This window comes from Oxyura jamaicensis, chromosome 6 (genome assembly GCF_011077185.1).
Source record: "Oxyura jamaicensis isolate SHBP4307 breed ruddy duck chromosome 6, BPBGC_Ojam_1.0, whole genome shotgun sequence".
NCBI lineage: Eukaryota > Metazoa > Chordata > Aves > Anseriformes > Anatidae > Oxyura > Oxyura jamaicensis.
In genome coordinates, this window is record NC_048898.1 from 17,919,894 (window position 1) to 17,937,457 (window position 17,564).

At 39.9% G+C, this 17,564-nt stretch overlaps 2 protein-coding genes across 4 annotated transcripts in view; one reads left to right on the forward strand and one right to left on the reverse strand.

The window, feature by feature from the left end:
* The window catches only part of MAPK8 (mitogen-activated protein kinase 8), a 136,003-nt gene that overhangs the window by 49,476 nt on the left and 68,963 nt on the right, over nt 1-17,564 (forward strand). The window lies entirely within an intron of this gene.
* FRMPD2 (FERM and PDZ domain containing 2) overlaps nt 1-17,564 on the reverse strand; it is a 73,823-nt gene that overhangs the window by 43,289 nt on the left and 12,970 nt on the right. For all 3 annotated transcript variants that reach the window (XM_035330256.1, XM_035330253.1, XM_035330255.1), the window contains exons 5-14: nt 16,847-17,032; nt 15,924-16,050; nt 14,012-14,143; nt 10,361-10,445; nt 7,633-7,783; nt 5,102-5,173; nt 4,192-4,366; nt 3,254-3,404; nt 3,019-3,157; nt 2,002-2,154 (exon numbers count right to left, since the gene is read on the reverse strand). In XM_035330256.1, coding sequence (XP_035186147.1) covers nt 2,002-2,154; nt 3,019-3,157; nt 3,254-3,404; nt 4,192-4,366; nt 5,102-5,173; nt 7,633-7,783; nt 10,361-10,445; nt 14,012-14,143; nt 15,924-16,050; nt 16,847-17,032 — 1,371 coding nt within the window. The remainder of the gene's footprint in view (nt 1-2,001; nt 2,155-3,018; nt 3,158-3,253; nt 3,405-4,191; nt 4,367-5,101; nt 5,174-7,632; nt 7,784-10,360; nt 10,446-14,011; nt 14,144-15,923; nt 16,051-16,846; nt 17,033-17,564) is intronic.

A 17,564-nucleotide genomic window follows, 5' to 3' on the forward strand; every position in this document is an offset into this window, starting at 1 on the left:
CCATGCTAAAATTGAAATAACACTTTACCACACACCTCATTTGAAAAGATAAGAAGATTATTTAGCTTCCTGTACAATAATCTAAACATTACAGTGGCTTTGAGGTGCTCAGTATTATTGCTACTTAGCACTTGTGTGGACTCCTGAATAGAAATCTATGCAAGATTAATGCTGTTCAACTGCTGTTAAACATAGATTCTTTCCATTCTCTTTACTATGCCTTTGTTTCCCTGAGCAAACCCAGAAATCATGAAGTACAGCAAATATGCTGATTTTAGTAAAACTGCTCATACTTTGGTGCCAGGGCTGCTCTGGCATTGTTACAGGTTTGTGCAGTTTCCTTTCTGCAACAGTGATGAACAACTTGAAATCTTAACTGCAGTGATACCACAGCTCTCAGCCTTCAGCAAAGTCACTCAAATACATATGTTCATTCCTTCATTGCTGTCATATTTTGGAACCAGATATTATAACCTTCCATTGCCAAGAATCTTTAGTTATAGGGTTTGCTAAACTGTACCTCTAGGTAACTCATACAGATATGGTGGTGACTTCTGAGGGAATTTTACTGCCCCAAAATTTCCTTCAATGACAGACTTTATAACAGACCTTCAGCATGGCTTCTCTCTTGCACAGTGCTCCTGGCTGGGAGAAAGGTTAAGTAGGATTATACTTCAAGGGACTGAGGAGCCAGCTTCTGGTCCTGCCTTGTGACAGTGTGCAGAGGATGCTCTGAGGAACCACACCCAACACTTCTAGATGTTGTTGCTTGTCTTTCTACCTCCTACACTTGGCCACATAATGTCAAAATGGGACTGAGACCCTTTACAGAACTGCAGCAGATGAAGATGACTTTCTGGCCTCTTTTGCAATGTGTAGATCAATGTGAGTTTATTGTAATACACTTTTTTTTCTGGAAAGCTCATGTAAAATTTCCAAATATCTTTTCAACCACAAATAGAGATTTTCAGTAGCCAAAATAAAACACTTCAAAAAGATCTATTTTTCAGAAAGAATCCAGAGCAGAAATGTTCAGGGCTTGAAAATTGGGGCGTTCATAATCACCAGCTGAATCTTGGTTTTAGTTTTTAATCCCTTTTATATTTGGAATTTGCTTGTTCTTGCCATGGGGGCTGTCTTTCTCAGTGTGTATGATGTGTTGGCTCCTTCTACAGACTTATTCATTGAAACAGATACTAACAAAGCTGCTTTTCTTCACTGGATTTGCCATGCATGATGGGACTGTCATTAAGGTTAAGCTTCAATCTATTTCTTCAACTCCACTGACAGTATTAGATGGTAAACTAACATAATTAAACAGCAACTGAACTAAATCGATGCTATAAATAAAAGCATAAGGCACTGCAGCAAAACGGCTGTTATTTATTCATTATCTAATTCCTGATATTTTTCTTTTGATGGAAAGCAGAGGAGTTTGGAGAGAAGGGGGCATTAAGAACAAAAATTAAACCCCACATCGTCCTAACACCCTAGAGAAATAGTCATGTGAGAAAATACTTCAGCTAACTCCTTCCTCACTTCCAGGGCTCGTAGATACTTTTAAACAACCATTCACTGCTTGTTTAGAAAATGTCTGAACATCTGCTGTAGTTCCAGAAGTCAAGAAAGAGCTTATTCCTGTGCTTTACAGTCATCTGTAATACAGTCAGTATGTGTATGTATAATCACGTAGAAGCCAGACAACATGTTTGTAACATGCTGGAAACTTGCATCAGCCCTTAGGATGTTGAAATGTGCATTCACTCTTTATAAACTGTCAATAAAAGGAAGCCTAATATTTCAATGTCATATAAGTTATTTATGGTGACAGTATATACAGCAGAACAAAAATGTGAGTTTTGTTTTGAATATTCAAATTTGTTTACCACATCTCAAATCCTCAGTATCAGACAAGAAGAAAATGATAGACAATGGTAAACAGAAAAGGATTTGATACCACAAACTAAGCAGATAAATACTGTTCGGTGTGTGGCAAGTTACCTTCAAAAATTCTAGTTCAGCTTCATCCTCAAATAGAGAGTGATTCATACGGTGTAGTTTAGCAAGCTCTCGCTGTACATAGGCCAGGGTCATTTTCTCTATTCGGCTTGCTGGAATGTAGTCTTCAACACGAAAATAGCTCTTTCCATGTACCTTTGGGGGAAAAAAATGAAAAGACAAGAGAGAGGAGCCTTTTGTTCTGTCTTCACTTTTGTTATTTGGTGCATTTCCATTTTCAGTGACCCATACGCTGAAGTCATCCTGCTGCCGTTTCCTATAAGGAGATAGGGAACAGCAGATAACATCCTGACAGCTGTGTCTCCTGCACCTGTGCTCAGCAAGGTGCTCAAAGCACACACTGCACTGTGCAGAGGTGGGCCTATGGGCATGCTGCAGTCATGCACTTAGAGCTGACAGCCACAGCTGCATCAGCAAGAACCAATGTAAAGCTGGATCAGACCAGATGGATCAGACCGCTCAGAGTTAATTAACAGAGCTACACTGATTTATATAACTGAAGATATGGCAGTGAACTTAAATGGATATTTTCTGTACGCTTTAAAACTACAAGAACTAGTTCAGATATTCCATCAGCAACTTTCCTGTCTTTGCAGCTTGTGGATCTGAGCCTACACACAAAATCTCTGTGAAATCTTGAGTATTTATTTATTTTTCTCTTCCTTGCTTTCTAATCTCTTTAAGCCCCTCTGCACATCCAAGCTGTGCCCATGCTGGAAATTTTCTACAGATTTTCTGGAGCTTCTTGGCTATGTTGCTAATTATGAAGGACCAAGAGTCTTTCATCATTCTGCCATGTTTCCTGCCAAATTCATCTGGCTTGCTACCGTTGCTTAATCAGACAAATTTTGTAATTAAACTAAATCTGAAATGTGTTTACTGAAGGGCTTAGCTGAAATGACATGCTATTCACATTTCATCTTTTAAGTATGTGACAAGCAAAAGCTGTAAAAGCTGTTGACAGAGACCTCTGAGAAATATTGTACTATTTATCCACACCTCAGAAGCATAATTGCCAAGCTCTGCCTGTAAGGCCAATGCGCCGAGTTTCAGGGCAGTCTCATCACTGCAGTATAATCGCTCCTCCAAAATATCTTTACGAAGCTGCAGGTAAAACTGATGTCTTGTCAAGCCGTGCCTGGAACACAGAAGGGAATAAGAACACAGAATGAGCTTTGGACATTCAGCCTAAATGCTACTGCTTTACCAGCAGTCAGCAGAACCATGCACTTACTGGATGATATTAAAGTGGTTGACAAAGAATTTTATCCTTAAAAAGAGGGTGAAGTTAATGATGGAGGTTTTCTTCTTGGGTTGGTCATTCCAGCCTTCTGGAGCCACTTTGTAGAGCTTGGTATCATCATCCAAAAAGAAAAACTCTTTACCTGAAATGAGAATTTGGGGTTCTGTGGTAAGTCTGGAGCCCAAAATAGCTTCAGTAGCCCAAAATTCTGCTCATTGCAGATTGTTCAGTGCATCACTAGTGATTAAAGAAAAAAAAAAAATGATCATGGATGTCAGTTGAGATCTGCTTCTCTGTGTCATAGTTACCTTATTGCTGCTTTGTCAGGGAACTTAGGATAACATTTAGTATGTAATTTAGGGTTACAACTGTTAGATGCTGGATTGGTGTGGTATCTTTGGAATTGTTCAAGAATTTATGGGACTTGCAACTTGCAACAGTAATCAGGTTCTGCACCCCATTGTAATCTCCTTGCCCTTCACACAACATATTCTTCTTTCTAGTACCTCAGCAGTGTTTCCCAGCAGAAGTGGGCTAGGAAGATGTGGATCTTACATGTGAAAGACCTGAGCTTGTACCCCAACGTACACCTAGGAGCAGTGACAGTCAGCCTTCCGCAGTGCAGTGCTTCCTGGGATTCTGCTGGGGGAACCTGGCTCAGCATCGCTCCAGTGCAAGGCTGGGCCAGAGCCTTTTCTGCATGGGAATACCAGCCAGTATCTGTATGGCTGTGCTGATGCACAGTCCTGGGGTAGACATGCTTTACATCAGTGCAGTACAGTTTAAACCAACATTCCTTACTTTTACTTAAGCTTTGCATCTGCTTTCATCTGAGGATCTTAAAGGATCTTGCTGCAATTCATTAATGAAGGGACTACAAAGGCACTGTCAGGAGAGAACTGGTACCGTAGTTAGCTGTGTCTCAGTACCTTTCAGGTATGCCAAGCCAAAGTAGAAATGTTCCACCAAGTTTGCGTATGCCACCACAGTATTGAAAACATCTCTTGCCTTGGACTTGATGTCACATTGCACCTCAAGGCACTGCCCGTTGAGTAGAATCACATTGAGATCCCTTTGGGACAAATAGGATTTTCCTTTTTTAGTCTAAGAACATGTAACAAAGAATGAAGAATGAGTGCCAAGTACAAGCAATACAGATCCACAGCACTTTTGTACTTTTTTACTAGTCTTCTGTCACTAAACAATCTGATGGAATTGGTCACAACACATCCTCCCTGCCTTCTTTGACAATAAACAATTTGAACAATATCCCAAACACATCCAATTTAAAAAACAAACACAACCAAATCCAAAACAAAATAACAAAAAACAACAACAACAACAAACAGGGAATCCTCGCAAAACAGCTGAGCAGACACAGATTCTACAATCACCAGGGCTATTCTAGATTTGAGGGTAATTCCAGATATTTTTTACCCTAATATTTACTGCTGTATGCTATCAGCCTTTTACCTTATCTTAATGAAAGGTAAGGGATGTGCCTGCAAACTGGAGAAGTCCAGTATATTGGCACTAGATGTCACATTCCTTATTTGCTGTTTAATTTTAGTCTTAAAAGTCTTGCACTAAAGTTAGCCTTCTTAGCTGAGAAAGATGAATTCAGCTATTTTTGCAACAGTCTAAGCAACAGAGATATCTGTGCAGCACTGAGAATTAAATGGCCTCCTTCCAAGTCTCAGAACGTCTGCAGGAACTGAACTCTGACTTGGTTTGGGGAGCGGACATGACAAGAGTACTGGACTGGGACTCAGATGCAACTTAGAAGCCCCAACTCAAAGGTCACTAGTTTAGTTCTAAATTCTTAATGTTCATACTTACCACAATTGATCCAGGCAGCTGTAAGGTCACTGGTGGTTCACTAGACAGAATAATAAATTCTGGGCCTGAAAACTGTAAGGAGGCAATTTAGAAATTTAGTAAATGTCTCCTTAATGTAATAAAGATCCCTAACACTGGTACCAACGGAACCCAGTTCTGTGGGTCCCAGTTCTGTGCTGTAGCTAACTGACTTCAGGATCCAGTAAGGTGCAAATGCTGATTAAAGACTTCTGTTTGGGGACTCTCCTGTGTGGACTCTTTGGGGTCTAATTAAGGGTGAGCTCATGGTAAAGTCTTTTCTTCTGTATAGGTGTTCAACCAAGATCCATTTCCTTTGCAAAGCACCTATTTTCATGATATTCACAGAAACATAGTCTCTTCTGAAACCTTGTTTGCTGTGTCAAATGTAGCTAAAAAAACATTTGATTCCTGAGTTACTCTGGCAGTCATAGACATGTACACACAAACATACACACCACTGGGATTTCATAAGCCTAACTGCCAGGGGAAACCAGTCTGAAATGCAGAGCTGCTTTGTTCCATGTAATATATTTCCTGTTAGCAGAACGTGTATGCTTTTGCGTTAACTTCAACAAACGCACAGGATGATTCTTTTCAAGCTTAAATTTTTTGTAAGTGTCAGCACAAACAGGTTGACAAGTTTTAATAACTATTTAAGGGAATACCACTGATTTGCTTTTAAAAGTGTTGATATTTCACAGCTTCCATGGTATTTTGGAGAAGACCTAGTATGCCTTTCAGTTACTTACTGACTTTGGTTCAATGCTGTGTAATGTATAGCTGCCCAGCTGAGGGATAGTTTGATGTGCACAATGTGCAGCTCTCCCCCCTGGGTATACCACAGCGAATCAGAGCTGTGAACAGAGAAGCATCCCATGGTCTAACTGCTAAACTACACTGGCTTCATTTTCAGGCTACTGACAAGGAAATCTCAAGGCATCAGCCAATTATTAGGTGTAGACATTAAGGAGAGGAAACATTTTTAAATGCACCAACATGCTGAACACTGATTTCATGGCCAATTGCTAGTATTTGTCAAGTACCAGAGCTGCTAAATGTCAGTGAATACAAAGTGATTTAAGGCTATCTTAGCTAGACCTTCTCAAAGAAGTGTGAGCTAGAAATGTCAGGAGGACACAATACAAAGAACTTACTATTTTGAGCAGTGATAATTTAAGCACAAGGCTCTGACAGTTGCAGGACAGAGTACAACAAATCAGATGTTTTGTATGTAATAAAAACAGGGAAAGATAAAAAGGCTCAAAGGCCATAGCCCTTCCCTCTGCAAACCTTTACTCCCCCATATCATCTGACCATTGTGACTTTAACTTCTTACTGATAGTCCCTCTGTATTCATGGTGGAAAACTACATTGTCTCTTGACAGAACAATAGTTGTATTATGAAAGAAACCATAAATTTTCTTAAAAAAAATAAAAAAGGAAGGAGACAGGTCTAAATGGGTCAAAGAACTACATCATGGAGAGTGGTTGGAAGGATTCACATTTTACTGCTTGCAGACATTTAGTCATTTTTGTCTGCTTCAAGTATCTGAAAGCATAGATGAACCTGAAAAAAAAATATGTAAAAGTCCTTTAGACCATATGTCCTTTCACAATTACGTCTTAATTTTAGCCTGTTCCAGACCAGAACCTGCATTCTAAGTGCTCGTTGTGTATCGTCCCCATCAATACTTATGTTTGTAATACTTTTATTTTTTTGAATGACTATACTCTGTGCTGTTTTCAGACATATCTTCTGGGTTACATCAGCCTGATTATGAGGGAGGGAGTTGGGGAGAGGAATGAATGCACTCATGAAGACCTCTACTTATTTTTTTAATTCTTCTCATCATTATGAGAGCAGTCACTTAGCCTAAAAGGCGTATCCTTTCTTGTCAGAGAAGGTAGAAAATATAAATGGATGGATGAGTATGGCAATAAAACTTTGTGTCACTGGAACTAAAGTGAATCAACTGTAAGCTTACCCAAGCCAGAGCCAAAGAAGCATTTTTCTTCCCAATTAACAGAGAATAAAATCTCTAAAATGCCCTATATCTGGACAGCAAACAGAAGTAGGCCCTTAGGTGAACTATTGGTTTGGTGCACTCACTGTTAGCCTGTGCTTTCTTTCCAGGCATACCCTGTAGAACACTTCTGAGTCCTTTTGAGTTCTCTAAAAATCTTTTTTTGCTGTGCTGAAGCTCCTGTCAAGGTGGTTGATGAAAACACTCCATATGGTGTTTGATGCTTGCAGAAATCACACATGTAGGTCAGAGAGGGTTCAGTTCTAAACTTGTGCTTAGTCTTTCCATACGAGACCTTTCACTGTCTTCAGTTCTGAGTTACCACAACTGGATCATGCTAATTTGGACTCTCCCTTTAGGAGACTCATCTAATGAGGTGATGCAGTAGTTTATATGCAAATCATTAGCTAATGACAACTGGATGAGAGGTTTCTCTTTAGTGATATTTACATTTTCAGATCAGCATATACATATTTCATTAGTCACCTTTTCCTTCCTTTGGAACAAACATTTCTGTGATGCAGCAGCTGCTGTGTAATCCTTTGTAGACACGGAGAATGTGGAACCTAAACTCAGCAGATTGTGCCTGCTGTTCTTGTGAGCTCCACCAGGGATTTCTTCTACAGCACTGACCGACCTTCAAAGGAGATGTCATAGTAAGCAAGATATCCAGAATACAACAAAACTACACAGACTGAGGAGAAAGAGCTTAAGGTACATTGACTGGCAGAATCGTATAAAATCCAGGACAATGTCAGTTACAAGCTGTTAAATGGTTTTATCTTTACAGAAAAATAAATTAACAGATGTAATATTACTGATGTCCTTTATAAATAAATCAAAATTATGCTTCAATTCAGTAACAGTCTTTTTTTTTATTTTTTTATTTTTTTTCATTTCATTTGGTGAGCCAGATCTAGGTCTGATGAAGCCAGCAGGCAGAAGCTTTTAGCCCCATGCCTTTCTGAGAAATTTACAGGATTAAATCAATTTCTCATTTATTATTTTCTGAAACAAACTAACAAAAAAGCTTCAGAAAATCATAACATTTGTTGTTACATTATTCAGATATTTTTCTGGAATGTGAATTTTATCCTTTTGTTGTGCATGTTATGGAGTTGCTTCAGAGAACTGTTCAGAGAGTTTCAAAAGTTTTTAACAAAGTGACTGGAGCAGTTTGTATTCCTCAGCCTATAAAGATATGTAGGTATTACTGTTTCAATCTATGCAGCCTTGGAAAGATCAACATTTGACTACAAAATATGACTAAAAAGGACCTGAAGTGATTTTTGTGGGTATAAAAATGCTATTAGCTCAAAACCCAAGAGATATATTAGGAAGACTTCTTTCCCTGTGGCAAACACTTCCTGTTACTCTTCCTGCAGGGAGCCACACTTGGCAGCCGAGGCTCCTTTGTGTAAAGGCCATAGCCCTGCATACACTTGCAAGCATAACTCTAGAACTAAGAGATGTAAATTATGTCAATTGGGCTGCTTACAGAACTGAGCATGATGGTATGAGTAAGCTTTACAGGTAGTAACCCATCACTAGGTCTTGTGCTCTCTGGCCTCGTACGTGGGAAACTGGTGGTTTCCAAACTAATTACTTCAACTCCACTGTTGTCCTAGTGCTTAAAATAGAGTGGGGACCTTGGTAGAAATTCAATTGCAGATCCTTACAACTAAAAGTGAGGCTTACAGTCTCTGAAGTTTTATAGGAAATAGCTGGCTGGGAATTTGGAGAAGAGAGTTCATCTTTCAGCAGAGGAGGGGAACATTCTCTTGGCAGCACAATTTTATCTCAAGGATGTCAAGCCAATACCCAGGCTGATAGTCAGAGGCATGACAGTTGCTCCAAAAAGACTCAGTAAATAAACCTGCTGTTATTGATATCACTGCCAGGTGCGTGATGCATTTATAGATGTCAGTATACAAACATATATAAGTGTGTGTGTAGCTAGACAGTTTTTTCTTCACAAAAGCTGCTACTACCCTGCAACCTGCTGCAGTTCTTTCTTACTGCAGGTTTAGAGGTATAGTGGGGTATCTCACATAGATCAGATTATGGTGGCTGGTTTATCAGGAAGTTCAAACTGTTTATTTGGGATACATTTAATTGGGAATTGATCTAGATGGAGCATTTCCTGTGGGCCTGAATTACTCATGTCATGGTTAAAAGAAGAAACTCCTGCTTAACTGGGTTAAGAACTCAGTTTAAATGGGATGTCTGTAGGGATTACATGGTGCTTAACTATGGGATTCTGGTCTTTGTGGTGCATGGAGGCTAACAGTACCTGCATCACTTCTTCATTTGGCAAGTCATGATTGCAGTTGCGCTGTGCTAACACCTAGTTTAGAAAACTGTTGTTTAACAGCAGTGGTATTTAGCTGGCTTTGAACAGAGAGTAGTATCAGTTGTACAGTTCGCAGATGACTTTGCCCGTGTTAAGGCAAGCTATGTTAAGCTTGCCAATAACAAGGCTACTGTTATATTTCCAAGGCTGAAATGAGGCTAATCCCCAAGACAGAGCAGAGGTCTTTACTTCCTTTGTCCCTGCGTTACCTGTAACTCTTCAGTACAGTGCTGGTGCAGGGCTGGGGACGATTCAGACAAGTAAGGCAAATCCATCTAAGAACTGAGACGGAAAAGCAGATATTCTACTGAAAACTATGGGTCATGTACATGCATGGTCTATCATAACCATTCATCAGGCCTCTGCCAATGTGAGAGCAAGGCGAGACCCCGACCCCAAATCTGAATGTGGGCAAATAGGACTTCCCAAAATGCCTTGCTAGTGAAAGCAGTGACTGTTCGTACCTTCTTATCACTGCTCATCTGTGGAAATTGTGTCAGGTTTCTCCTTTCCATGCTGAGTTGGACTGAAACACAGTAGGGCAGCTGTGTAGTAGCTGTGCCAGCTGTTCTGACAGGCCAGTAACGTCTGGCAGGACACAGAAGGTGGAAAACTTCAGTGTGCTTGTTTTGTATGGATCATTCAGGGCCCAAGCTGCATTTCACTAAAGCATTTGGACGGTTTTGCTCAGAGACAAACTCAGTCTAGGTACACTTTCATTCTACATAAACAGTATCTAATATCGTAACAGGTTCAGATGCTAATCCAGGCATTTTCCAGTAATGATGTTGCCACACTAGCTCTCTGCTTCACTTGGTAATAAAACAGCCTCTATCATTTCAGAATAGGAGTTTCAATTACCTGTTTATGAAGAGCTTGTAGCTGCTTTGTGTCCTTGATTCACTAAGGGTGGGGTCCCATGACCTGTGTGTCTGCGTAACTCTCCCTGAAATGAATGAAGGAAATTTCACAGTTGAAGCAATTGTAGTAGAACTCGTGGGACAATTAGAACAAGGAGGAAATTCAGACTGGCCACTTCCTCTCGCGTCCTTGCTTGGGCATTATAAATGACTGTTTGATAAGGCTATGTCAATACTACACCAGCACTATTCCCAGTTCTGTAGCTGTTATTACTTCTTCTTCGTAACTCTCCATATGAATGTCATTTGGAAAATAGCTGCGTACATACAGTGTCTGTTATTTCCATGTGTTTGTGGGTAACCTGTGAAACAGTTTTTGCTCTTCAGAAAATATCCTTATTATTCCTTGTTCTTCTGTTTCCAGGTATAAAATCATGGGAAATAAGCCAAGAAACTTATCTGGTTTAATCAGAGCAGGGTATAAAAACACTGAAATTAAAACTATTTGTAAATATCCCACTGGTTATTTACTACAGTAAGTATATTGTGAATGTTTTTACATCACAAATATCTGGTGGGGATAGGATAGTTTTGTAGTCAAATAAAAATTCAATTTGGAGTCAAAAAAAAAAAAAATTACCTTCAGTCAGCTCTGCTGCTAGAGAAAGGATCAGCATTGCTATATCCAAATATATGAAAACTGAAATTTAGAGGTAGGACTAGAAATGGTTATACAAGTGGTAGTTCTATGAACATTTTCTCTAACATCAAAGCTGTTTTAAATCCTCTAAAGGAGAGTGGTAGTGTTAAATTTGTCTCCAGTTGGATCATTTCATTGATCTGATTTAAAGAATTGCTTATCAAACTATTACATACACAGAGTGATAGAGGTGCTAAGTTGAGCTATGATAGGTCAGCTTTTCTTCCAGATAAAATATTCATGAACTGCAGCAGAACTCACTCAGAATTCCAACACAAAAACATGGTGTTAAATTCCAGTGTACCAACCACCAATTGCAATTAGAAACCTACAAAATCCAGTCACATTGATAAAATATGCATAAACATGATTTTTCAGGCTGCGGATCGTAGTGACATAATGTGAGATGTGAGGTAAACCAAATACTCCAATCTAGTTACAAAAATTAAGATACAGTCCTATGTTCTGAAGCTACATGGTTTTTCATGAGAAAGACCTGCAAAATTCTCTGCTCACACTGTAGTTTTCACATGCTCAAGTATATATATTTGGACAAGTGCATAAATTTCCTCTTAGTAACAGTCTCAGCTGTTATGGCAGTGGGGCAAGTTGGCTGGTTTCAGTGGCCAGACTGCCATGCTTTGATTACAAATCCAACACATTTCTGCTGCTTAGAGTGAATATGTGGCCCTCAAAGAAGATGATCTTGTAGATGATTAATTTGTTATATATTAAGTGAGCTTCTAAAGTCCAGTCTGGATAGAGATAGTGATCTCTCTTGATAATAGTGCTCTGCTGTATGATAATGTTCCTTTCTTTTTCTTGTTCTTCAAGCAAGAACATCTGTGGCAAACAAGCTCTCACATTCTGTTTTTATTCCTGTTGTTCTAGAGTTTTGTCTTATAACATCTTGAGTACCAACAGCTGGACTTTCAAAACAGTCTTCCAAGTCTACCTTCACTATGTGCCACTCGGTATATGGCTGACACATGTGAGTCACATTAGGAGCAGCTGCAGCATCTTACAGGTTTTTATTGCTGCAATATTAATTGTAATGCTGGAGCTTCAACAAAGTGGCACCTTCCACAGGAAGACAGTATCAGTCATAGCTGTATGAGTACCCCCGCCTTACTTATCCTTAGGACTGAGGGCTGAGAGGCTACTCTACATGTGGTGTGTTTTTTTGTTGTTGTTATGTTTTCCCCAGGATATATTGTTTTTCTCCGTGAAATATCTCTTGGCAGACTTTTGATGAAGCAGTACGCACCCACATTTTTTTGCAATGTTTCCTAAGGAAATTAGTCCTTTGAGATCATACTCCATGCCTTTCCTTTTTGCCTAGTATATTTTAAACCTGTCAAATTTGAAAGAGAGTGGGTAATATGTTCCTACGAATTTCATGATAATCAGCAGCTGGATATCAGAAACCAAAATTAATGCTCCCCAGTGAGAAAAGGCAAGCAAAACTCAGCAGTTATCTGTTATTTATGGCATCAGTGAACTAACCACTTGGTGTGCATACCTTGTTGCATGATGACTGATGTGGTGGATGTTAGGTTTATTGCCTAAGGGAAGAAATTTCTGGGATAAAAGAAACACATGCGCTTACAGAGCACATCTGAATCCCTGCCACAGCAGGAGAAGGGACTTTGTTTCTCATCTCATAAAGAGGGGAAGTAAACTCCAAATTAAGGAAGCAAGCTTTCAGCTCTTGGTCTGGAAGCTCAGGAGAAGTGACCCTAGGATGAGAAAAAAAAGTCAAAAGAAGATGGGACATGGAATGGGAGAACAGAAATGGGCAGGAGTTTGAGAATGAGGAGCTGGCATGATAAGCATGCTTTTTGGGCAGTGTGAACATCCTGTCTAGGCATCCTCAGCTCAGATTCTAATTTAAACATAAAGATACACATGTGCAGGAGTCCTTCCCTTCCTGCTGAATACATTTCTTTGTGTTATTAGTATCCCCTACACTGTGATTTAAGTGGCTTGGGAAGGACTCTGACTGATGTCTACCACGGTGTCTTCACTGAATGGATCCTTTGCCTAGCAGCTTCATTCATGCTGTTCCTGCCACAAAAGGATTGAAAGATAAAGTTCCAACCCTGATATCTCCAGGCAAAGTAAGGCAGGAAAAGTGCAGCATAGCTACCTTGCACTTAACATGATGAAAACACAGAGCAGGAAATACACAATGGCTTGTGGACAAATGAAAAAACAAGGAGTGATTTCTTTCTTTCTTTCTTTCTTTCTTTCTTTCTTTCTTTCTTTCTTTCTTTCTTTCTTTCTTTCTTTCTTTCTTTCTTCCTTCCTTCCTTCCTTCCTTCCTTCCTTCCTTCCTTCCTTCCTTCCTTCCTTCCTTCCTTCCTTCCTTCCTTTCTTCCTCTCTTTCTCTCTTTCTTTCTCTTTTTCTCTTTCTTTCTCTCTTTCTCTCTTCTCTCTTTCCTTCTCTCTTTCTTTCTTTCTCTCTTTCTTTCTTTCCTTCTTCTTTAGATTTCAGCATTAGTCCCTTTGTTTCTGAATGTGCTTGAAGAAACATCAATCCCCACTATTAGTGTCGGGTGCTGTTCACAGATTCAGCTGACTTTGGTGCTGCCATCTTGACATTGCTCTATATGTGAGGTAGCTGCATGGCCTCTCATCTGTTTCAGGACACCATGTAGCAGAAACATGCTGTCAGGCTTTGTGATCTGCTGAACAGCTTCATCTGGCAAAGGGGGCATGAAAAAGTATGCGATGGTGCTGCCTGGTAGGCCTTACAATAGGGCACAGGGAAAAAGGAAGCCAGCGTAAAAGGATCTCTCTCTGCAGCTAGGTCAAATAAACCTCCCTAGTCACGTAACCACAAGTGCATGGGAGTACCTATCACCTGGCTGTGCACAGGTAGTTCACATTTCAGGGGACAAAAAAGCAGATTACATAATTTATAACCATAATCTTTCAGGAAAATCTTACCTTTCCTGTGTCCTCGGTTAGATAGTATCAAAGATGTACTTTCTGAAATACTGTTAGAGTCACTGTAGTCCACCGACAGTTGTCTGTAATCTTCTGCTGACTGGCTATAATTCATTAATCTGGACCCATTGTCTGGAAACAGAAAGGAAATATGATGAATCACAGGCTTTAATTATAAATCATTGTATCCGCGTGATAGCTTAAATAACATTTGGCTCGACTAACTTTCATACTGCTCATGTCTGTCTGTCTTCTAACCCTGACTTTGGTTCCGTAAAGACTGAAGGGAGCTTGGTAACTTCATTCTTCTACCTCTGGCTTTCCATAATTTTATTCTGTCCCAAAATAGTTTTCATAGTTCTCCTTGACCATTCCAAATAAAACAAATCTAATAAGCAATAAATTGAATGCTGCATGCTTAACTGAAAGGTTGCAAAGTGCAGATAGCCTGGAAAGACATTCTCCTTCCTTATATTAGGAGGCCCCAAACCTTCAGCTATAAACTACTTTTTCTGTGTGCTAGATGGACAGTGCCCACACACTACTCACTTCCAGAGTCGGCTGCAGAAATTCCATTAAGGGGTAATCCTAAATAATGAGGAAGTACATATGACTGCTCTGAAAATAGTCATTTTTAGGGAAAGGCAAGGCAAGGTAAGGCAAGGCAAGGGTAAAGATTTTATGCTGACTTGTAATGGGTGGCTCACATATTCTCAATGCAACTGATACACCAACTCATTCAAACCCTTAATCAAATGTAAGACATGTGACCCAACTTTAGCAAAGAGACATCTCACCACAGATACACAATTACTGGAACAATCACAGTAGAAAGGGAATGGCAGGAATTGGGGGTTAATAGGCAGTTGAAGATGGGACCAACCCTCTTGGCAGCAGTAAAGTTTTCACCTGCTTATGCAAGTGTGAACCTATAAACTCTGCTTCTGAATCAGTGACTGAGCCACTATGATTTGGGGGGTGCTTTGTATGTTTTCAGAAGAATATCCTTTTCTTATGACCAATATGTAATAGAAAAGTTCCACAAATATTTAAGCAAGTGTTTAATTCTAGCTAAAGTTAGTGGAACATACATTCGATTTTCTGAACGGGGATTGGATTCTTCGTATGCCTAATGCTGAGCCTCCAAAAAAAAGTCTACCTAACTTGAGCCAAAAGCCAACCCATCCCTTACCCAAACCCCAGAGAAATTAGTTGAAATGAACAACACAATACAGAGATCTAGAAAAAAAAAAAAAAAAAAAAGGCCATATTTAGTTACAGTTAGAGTATTGCTCTGAGGGTTGACAAAACCTTGATTTTAATCAAATGAAATGTGAAATCAGTGTATGCTGGTTTATTTATACAGTAAGCAGGATTTGGCCTTGTGTCTTGAAGTCTCTCCAGCAATCTATGTGCAAATTTGTAAAACATATTTTGAATAGAGAAATGGAACTAAATGTCAAAAGGAAACAACAAACCGTTGCTTGAGTAATCAAATGGGAAGGATGAATATAGAGTCTTCAATGGCCACTTCACAGAACCTCACTCTTTACCTTTGAAAATCCACTGGAGTGTACAGAGTATAACAGCAGTGCTGAAAGCACTTTTGTTTTATATGCACAGTTCTTATGCAAACTGCTTTAAGAGTCAAGCATGTGCAAGCTGATTTGTTATCATTGCTTCACAGCCTTCAGGCTATTGTCCTTTGAGGAAATAAGGAGCAGAAATCTTGCTGACTTGCCTCAGAGTCTTTCCATTATGAAGTCATTTATATGTAAAGCAATAAATATCTTATTCGACAGAACATATATCATTACAACATGAAATTAAACAATCCACCTAGCTTGGGGAAGACTTAGAAAAGGCTGTGTGTGCCCACATTGCACAGTTCAGATTAGAAGTTTTAGTTTACCTCGGTGAAGATTCATCTGGGAGGACAGTGGTGAAGCGTCCGGGATTTTCTCATGTAGTCTTCTCCTTATGACATGACTTCTGTTAAGCTGAGAGGCTGTGCTGTCTTCGGCGGCTACCCGTTCTACCTAGAAGACAACGGCACTGCAAGTCAATGTCAGGTGATAAGTGGACTTCAGCCCCTTGTACTGAAGCGCTCCTTGCCCTCTGCTTGCCAGAGGCTGCTGGTTTGTGTGATGTAAGCAGCTTCATCTTCTCAGGCAGCCTTTGCAAAGCAGGACTGATTTTTGATGGCCCCACACTTCTGTGCTAGCTGTGTTTAGGAAGGGACACGCTCTGCTGCAGTGGGGAACAGAGTAACAGAGAGCACAAGGGAAAGGTCACCTCAGAATGTTAATGACTACTAGCTGAAAACAGAAATATATAGATATATGCAGGCTGTTTCCTTTCAGTTTCATTCAGCTTGTCAACAAATATTGTTTGTTGATATTTCAGGCTTCAGATGGTCTGGCTGGATTGTACTGTAAATGTTCAGCTCCACCTAGGGAAGACGAATGAAATTCTCAATGTGATGTGAATGTGATTCCTCAGAATTTCACAAAGAAAGTCTGAAGCCACAGTGGCAATGAGAAAATCTTTTCTCTTGTGCTAAGTCTATTCATTTGGCCGACACAAAGTCTCTGTAGAGGTTATTGTTGTTTCACCTACTAACCTAAGGAAAGAAGATACTGCAAGTGCAAAAGGTGGATTTGTATAATTTCCCAGGAGTGTAAGAGTGGTGTGGGAGATGGTTTCATTGCCTCATTTGCTAGTACACAGACCCACTCAATTTCCTGCATAGAAGCCTATAGCCAAATCTCACTTCTTTAACTCATACAAGCATACACAGAAAATGAGATGGTTAGGTATGAGAGTAGTACCTACCTCACTGACACTTCCCACCACAAACTGGACCATTTTCTTTATGTAGACATTTACTGGTAAGGAAGAAGATTCCTTCTGATGTGCCTCACACGCTTCCAGAATTGATTCAGGAGAAAGTCTTTTATGTGGCAGATCTTCACATAACGTCAGCAAGAGACTGTGGAGTTGGTCACTTAGCTGGAGGGACTGATTCAACACGGAGGCACAGTTAAATGACATTGCACAGGGGTCTGAAGTCCTGTCTAAACCGGGACCGGGAACTTCTGTAAGCCTTTCACCCTGGGTGAGAAATGGGCACTGACTTCCTTTAGACTTTGGGACAATTCTGGGCAGGAAGCAAAACAGCACTAAATGGAGCCTCTAATGGGATATGGGATAGCCTTGAAGGGAACAGGCATGTACAAGGAGGATCATCAGTCTGCATAGGTGCTTCTTGGTGACAGCCGGCAGCAAAGTTTGCTCTGTGGCTTTGCTAATTAGACTGTGCATCTTAAAGATTCATGCAAGCTAGACATGTGGTGGTATTAGCTTCAGAAAGTTAAGGAGTTATTCCAGCCAAAGCTGTTACCATAGAGACCAGATACTTAAAGTTTAAGAAGTTATGTAGCTTATAGAGTCTTTTTGCTTGTATCATGTATACCCACTAAAAGCTAGCGTTTTCCAAGTCAAAAACATGCAATAAAAGCAGGCATACAGAAATTAAGCAAAATGTGTGCTA